The 7,766-nt window shown below is 30.9% G+C and overlaps 1 protein-coding gene across 1 annotated transcript; it reads left to right on the forward strand.

The window, feature by feature from the left end:
* Positions 1-2,823: 2,823 nt before the first annotated feature.
* On the forward strand, positions 2,824-7,451 carry LOC142638315 (auxin-responsive protein IAA1-like). Its single transcript, XM_075812334.1, has 5 exons — positions 2,824-3,221; positions 4,403-4,587; positions 5,572-5,683; positions 6,955-7,016; positions 7,131-7,451. The coding sequence occupies exons 1-5, from the start codon at positions 2,956-2,958 to the stop codon at positions 7,166-7,168; spliced, it is 663 nt and encodes a 220-aa protein (XP_075668449.1). The 5' UTR covers positions 2,824-2,955; the 3' UTR covers positions 7,169-7,451.
* Positions 7,452-7,766: the final 315 nt, after the last annotated feature.

Below are 7,766 nucleotides of genomic sequence, written 5' to 3' on the forward strand. Positions count from 1 at the left end.
ATACATAATTTATAGTCATACAATATTAATTGGTGAATCTAATTCTTATAAGCTTATAGAATAGTTAATCTATTTAATTATCTCAAACAATATAATTTCAATTATTATTTAGTTATTAATTGTCAAAATATAACTTTTGAAGATATAACAAATTATAGTGATGGTTTTACTCTATATGAGAGTAGAGAATTTAAAAATTAAAAAAAAAAAAAAAAGAACCAAGCCTAAAATGTTTCAAATAAAATAAAATAAACTAATTATAAAATTTTATTACTTAGTTCGATTCGACTTGATGGCAACCCAAGTTTTTTTTTTTTTGAGAGAGTTCCAACCTATGACGTCCACTCCTGATAATAGCTCTTTATTATCAGACCAAGACATCAATCAATTTTTGGTGTAGGCGGGGATCAAACCCCAGATCTCTTATACAACCATCAGAAACTTTACCAGTTGAGCTAACTGGAACCCACTGATGGCAACCCAAGTTGAATCTCACTTTTGTGAAAAAGATTTTTGGGGCAACTTTTCACAAAAAAGAAAACAACAATTTAAAAATAATAATAATGACCATCGGCATATATATAAAACTTCCTAGCACTATGATAAAGGAATTCAGAAAAAATGAATTTAGAAATAATGTGACAGGGTATTCTACACTTCAAATGTATGAGATCAGATAATGTATAACAATTATATCATTTGAATATTATCAATATATCGATTTTAATTAGTGTCATTGATTAAGTTGTCAATTCTACATTAGTAAATAATAACAAAAATAATAGTTAACGTAACATTACTAAACTTGCACATATATACACACGCAAAGTTTGGATATTATCATTGGAAAAAATCAAGTATTTAGTATTTACAATTATCTCAACAAAAAAAAAAGTATTTACAAAAAGATCGAATATTGATTGGGTAAAGAGTTCACTGACTTACCATTTTTTTTAAAATTTTATTCATTTACTTTTCTTTTTAGGGGATCAAGTATTTGTTTGGCTTGACTTTTGTTTTGTTTTGTACATATGCAACCTTTCAAAAATTGCTAAAAGTACAATTATAACTTTATAAAGAGAGTGTATGTGTGTAAATATTTTATATACATAAGAAAAATAAGGTCCAACCAAAAATATACTTAGGGCTATAAATAAATTTAATTGTTTATAAATAGTTCAAGATCAACTTATTAGGAATTTTGCTTTTTTTGTTTTAGTTTGTTTATATGCATACATTAGGGCTGTCCAGGCAAACCGTGAACCCACCAGAACCGACTAACCCGACCGGAACCGACCCGTCACGACCCGATCCAACAACTCCGATGATCGTACGCGGGTCCCGAGCTCCAAAACCCGACGTCGGTGGTTCGGTTTCGGTTCCCTTCCTTCAAAACCCGTTCAACCCGACCCGCCCGAAGAGAGAACAAACTGCTAAGATTTCAAGCTTTTCGACGAGTTTCTCGGCGCGATTTGGCAAATTTCGGCGACTAAAACACCAAATTTGGGGGGAAAAGTATCAGATTGGGTGAAATCTCTGCCAAATCCGGCTAGATCGCACCGGATCTTAGACGGATCAGGAGAGATCTCGCCATTTTTCTACTGTTTTGGTCCTCTCCGACAGGTTTCGGCCTCACCCGAAAATGCCGCTCACCCAACTGGAAATCGACCCGTAAAACCCAACCCTAACACGGGTCGGTTGAGGGTCCGGCGCCTCCCCACCCGATCTCCGACAGGTCGGTTGTGGGTTGGGCACAAACCCAACCCGCCCGACCCATGGACAACCCTAGCATACATGTATAAAAATACTTAAATTTTGATTATGTAAATTGGTGGATAAGCTTATAAGATATTGAATTATTATTAAAATTTATAACTTATTCAGAAATTGTCAATTTGGTACTAATAAAGGCTGGTCAATATAATTTGTATTTCTTGAATGAAAATTATACTATCTAATTAACTCAAATAATATAATTTTAGCTATAATTCAGTTAAAAATTAATGGTATAGATTTGTGAAAAGATAAAAAAAAGAAAAATTAGTCATAATGTTTACAGCATATAAAAAAAGTCAATCAAATAACTCATACACGAGAAAATAAATCAAGTTTAAACATATACTAGAGCTTTGTGATGAACTTAAACTCAACTTGTGTTTAAATCAAAATGAAGCATTATAAATTTTTAATATTCAACTTAACTCTATTTGTTCTTAACCCTAATGCTAAGGAATAAAACTTCAATACAATACGTATGTTTCTCAATTGAATTCAAACATTTGTTTGCATTGACTAATAAAAGATGAATAGTGTTATTTTTTAAAAATATAAACAAAATGTTAAGAGATAAAACTTAAATACAATACATAAATTTCTCAATTACATTCAAACACATGTTTGTATTGACTAATAAAAGATGAAGATCATCGTTTTTTTTTTAGAAAGACAATCAAATTCAAAATAGTAAGTATTTGAATTCAATTGGAACCAAATATAAGAGTTATTGTATCTAAATTTTACCTAATGATAAAATAATACTAGTGATTAAGATAACAGCAATAGTTGAAAGCAGAGATTAGCGAATATAGTGGGTGGGAGAGTTGAAAGTGAATTGATTGAGAATGGATGTACCGACAAGGGGCCCAAACTTCCAAGCTTTGCTATCATCACACACAATCACATCCACATTCACACTGCCACAGTGCACGCATCTACATGGATTCCGATTCATCCCCCAATCCACACCCCGACCCCCACCCCCACGTGGCCTCGTCTTATAGGCCTTCCAACCCCTTTATATCCCTCGACACCCATCCACACGTTCACGCATTCACAAGCAAACCACACCCACACTGTCCACACAGACCCACAAAAATTTGATAGTACTAAATTACTACTATTATCATATACTAGGATTTATTCATAGTTGTGATTGGTCCCACCAAGCCCTACACTATGCCACCGGACACACTCTCCGATTCGCCGGAGTCTGACGTCACCTCCGCCATGACCTTCAAGGACACCGAACTCACCTTAGGAATACCTGGTGAGCCAACTCGTTCACCTGCAGGAAAGTTCTGTACCAAACGTGGATTCATAGAGACCGTCGATCTTAACCTCGGAACATCTACCAGCAAGCCACGTGGCAAAGCTCATGCTGACGAGGTTGACGACAAGTCTGATGATGCTGTCTCCGGTGCCTGCAAATCCACAGCTTCCAAGTAAGAGGATACTAGCTAGCTAGGACCTATATAAAATTTTAGTTCATTAAAATTAATTCAATGAAAAAGTGTGGCATTTATTTTTTTGGCTGAAGGATTTTTACTTGTTTAGGGTAATTACTCTATCCGACTCTAAAATGTTTTGCCCTTCGCTGTTCAAATTTTACATATAATTTAAAAGAGTGTAAAAATGATGTGAAACATTTTTAAATGCGAAACAATCAAAACTTATTTGTTTATTTGTTGAGAGTTGGTTAAGTTGTATAGATGTAGCGTGGTTTTAAAAAGTAATTAAAAGAAAAAAAAAAGATTATAACAAACATACCTAATTAGTTAGATGAATACAAAAGTTTTGTAGTTTAATCTCAGTACTTTGTGGTGGCCTTTTTAATTAAGACATCCAGGTTATATTTCCTCTCTCCACTCTTGAATTATCAAGAGAAAAAAATAGTGAAGGCGAAAAGAAGACGATTTACTTTACATGTGATATGATAGTTATTCTCAAGAATAATAGTAATATTTTCTAAATATAATTAGTCTATGGCAAAAAAATCCTCCATGTAATAGGAGGGTTTTCTTTTCTTCCTCTTATTTAAAGTGTAAAGGAAGATTTTGACACATGGTTTAAAAAAAAAAAAAAATTAGAGGACTGAATCATATTATTGAACCATAAATCTCAAGACTAATTTTAAAGACAGTCCTTAAGTATAACTTAGTGCTTTTACCAAGGTTTTAGAATGCTTTAAGCTTTTCTATAAATTTTTATTTAGGTTTTTAAAAAGATTTGTCTTTTTTCTAGGCAATTGATTGAGTTAAGAAAGTAAGCGGGAACTTCTAGATCCGCCCGATCGATGAATATTTTATGTGCAAAAGCACATGAGTTTTGCATATATACAAATATGATTTTAGATGCTGTATTATATGTAAATGAAAGATCATCAAAGATGATAGAGTAGCCTAAAACGCTCGCTCTTTAAGGCCATCTGCTAATACAAACGAACTAGCTGACAAAGATCGAGCTCATACATGATATATATGCGGAAATAGTTCATTCTTTGCGTTAAATAGGGTATATGCATGCTAGCTACTAAAGTCTTCATGCATGTTATTCAATATTGTGAAAATTTTGTGTGATTAATTTGTACAAAATATACACATAATTTCTCATTGTGGTTTCCAAGGACCCAAGTGGTTGGGTGGCCACCAGTGAGATCGTACAGAAAGAAGGCGTTGGAGAGCTGCAAGTACGTGAAAGTAGCCGTAGATGGAGCACCGTATCTGCGTAAAGTGGACCTGGAGACATACAATAGCTATCAGGAGCTATTGATGGCCTTAGAGAAAATGTTCACTTGCTTCAAAATTCGTGGTGAGTATATTAATTATATTATATATATATATATATATATCGCTCCAAATTTGGGAGGCAAAAATTATTTTTTTTGTTTTTTTTATATAAATATTATTCGGAGATATTAAAAACAATTTAGTTTACATTTTTTTTTTCACTATTAAAATGCTCAAAGAATTAAATAATGTTAAAGATAAAGATAAGGCAAATTTAAATAAATAGGTCTTACAAATATACATATTACTAATCACAAGTAATTCAAATAAGAAAATGTTAAAAATACTATAAATTTTACTATATAAATTTTATTTATTTATACTTATACAAGATTAAAATTTGGTTCTAGCTTATTTAAGTGTATATGTGTGTGAAACTCCCTCCTAAGGATTTGAACGTCAGCTCTTGTTCCCCACACCCAACAAGCACTTATGCTTATTGAATGACCATTGTGCCAACCTTCAGGGGCATACAATGGTCTATATAACTTTTATAATTTGATATGACAATGAATATAATAGGTGGACTTTAACAAACTATTAAATACATTTTTGAATTAATTTTTGTGATTGGTGATATATCTTTGTAATTTTCATGTTGTAAATTTTATAATATCTCTAACATTTTTGTAAGCTTAATGCACTAATCACATCCATTACAACATCAGTTTGTAATAAAATTTGTTATAACTTTACCATTTTCTCCAAAAAAAAATCATATTAAAAAGTAAAAAGAATGAATTTTTCTTTTAAAAAATATTATATAAAATGCTAGTTAACTACTATTTAAGTAATAACATAAATATCCTATTTGAAGATTTCGCCTTATAGGCTTCCAAAATTTGGGCCGGCCATACTTATAATATGTATTATTTGTTGGAGTTTGTCATTATGGGACAATACTAATTATTACCATTTGACATTTTGAGTCATATAACTATATAATAAGAGGTAGTTTAATCATTTGTGCTTAAATTCTTATTGATTTTGCTGCCATTATATATAGGTAATTATCTGGGTGAGAGCAAGGCTGTCGATCCAATGAAGGAAATGGAATATGTGCCAACCTACGAAGATAAGGATGGTGACTGGATGTTAGTTGGAGACGTTCCTTGGAAGTAAGTCGTCACTAAATATAATTAACCTAACCTTTAAGTGCCTAGTAATCATGAGAAGAATAAAGTTAATTTCCAGGTTGAAGACTTATAAAACCATACTTATTTATTATTTGGATTTTATGTCCTAAAAACATGTTTAGTAAATCATTTTTAAAAACTTTTTATGAAAAAATGAAAAAGTAACTAATTGTTTTGATAGTTTTTTTTTTTTTTTTTTCAATTTCTCGTAAAAAGTTTCTTAAAATGGATGATTATTAATGTTTACTCTAAAGACATACATTATTATTTTGAGTTTTGCTAACCTCCGGTACTTCTTTAACTGGAGGTCTCCTTTTGTTTTAAATACACAATGACAAGTGGTAATGAGTTTTAATCTCTACCTTTTATCTAATTAGTGGATAATGTAACAGTTTCTCATTAAAAAAAAAAAACACTGGAAGTAAGCCAAATTTTATTATTTTAACAAGTCATATACTTGATTAAATGGGTTATATGACCAAAAATACATGTGGCTAGTTTTATCAATTGTTATGTAATGGGTTAAAAGAATTTTCTACAAACCCGTTATATATGAGGTAAGATCTCTCTCATTGAATCCTCAAATGTCCTCTAACTTTTATTTAGATATAAAATATGTGACATTTAAAACTTAACTAAATGAAAAATGTCACACATCCAACTAAAGATACGAAGAAATTAAAGAATTCAATTGGAGATAATCATTTTCCAACTTTATGCTTGTTGTAATAGAGTTTTTGTAAAGAATATGCTAGAATTATTACCAATTTGACCGTAAAATACTTTGATTTTAATTTGTGTTTAGAAATTGGTACATCAATTTGAGTATTAGACAGTTATACTTATTCCATTCGAAAATTATTTTTTTTAAAGGAAAAACAAAATTGGATAATTTTGTGGGAGTTGGGACATGGAAACTTAGGAACTTTCGTTTATGTGTCCTTTTCTAGAGCTTTGTCAGTTTGAGAAATTCGGGACTGCATACCAAATCTTCCCTTGTGTTGTGTCTTGCGTTATCTCAATTTGGTCTCTGCAAGTAGCATCTTCTTTAAAAATGTATTTTTATTTCCAGCATTTCACTCATTTTAAGGATTTAAGGCTACCATTAAGTATAATAAATATTAATTAGATTAAACTAATTTAACTGTACTCTCTTAAGTGGCCTCAGATCTGTAATTGTAGGATATTGAAAGAAGCTGGTCTTCTTAATTTAATTTTAATTTATATGATTTATTTCCCTTTTTGAATGGCAGAATGTTCATAGAATCATGCAAGCGTATTCGCTTGATGAAAAGCTCAGAGGCTGTTGGGTTAGGTAATAAATATTTTAAGTACTTAAAAGAATTAGTTCATCTAATTTTTTCCATATTTAATTAATTAATACATCTCTTTTATTGAACATTTATTTTCCTAATTGATGATTATGCAGCTCCTAGAACTCCTCCAAGATGTACAACCACGACTTGAAAACCAAGAAATTAGAGTTTCCTTGAATGGTAGAACCTTGCTTAGCCATCAGTCTCGATGGAGAGTAGATAAATAAGAATGATTACTTTTTTATTTTATTTTATAGGAATAAGAATGATTACTGTTTGTATTATTTTCTGGTCTACTTTGGTTGATGATACCTTCATGTAACATATTATTGTTAGTCTTGTAAACTTTTGCTGACATTACTACTTCTTGTAACTTGTGAGTGATTGTAATCGTGCCTATTGCAATATTATTAGACTATTAATTTTTGTTACAATATTAATTAAGTAATTTAATTAATTATTTTCTATTAATTTAATTTTTTGAACAATTGGTATTTTATTACTATGATTTATGACGTTAGAGTAAGTTATAATGGGCTCAAATCTTTCTCCATTTTACTTTTGTTAAAAATTTGAAATTTTGAAATAAGTAATAATTGATTAATAATTAGGCTCATAGAGTCCTAGTATGTTCGCTAATTAACTACCTTTCCTGGCAAAATAACATCTTGATATACGGGATGTGATTTTTTAACATGATTCTAAAGATTGTTTCTAATGCTCTCTTGGATTCCTGCACTCCACTGGTT

Source organism: Castanea sativa, chromosome 1 (assembly GCF_040712315.1).
Source record: "Castanea sativa cultivar Marrone di Chiusa Pesio chromosome 1, ASM4071231v1".
In the NCBI taxonomy this organism is placed as follows: domain Eukaryota; kingdom Viridiplantae; phylum Streptophyta; class Magnoliopsida; order Fagales; family Fagaceae; genus Castanea; species Castanea sativa.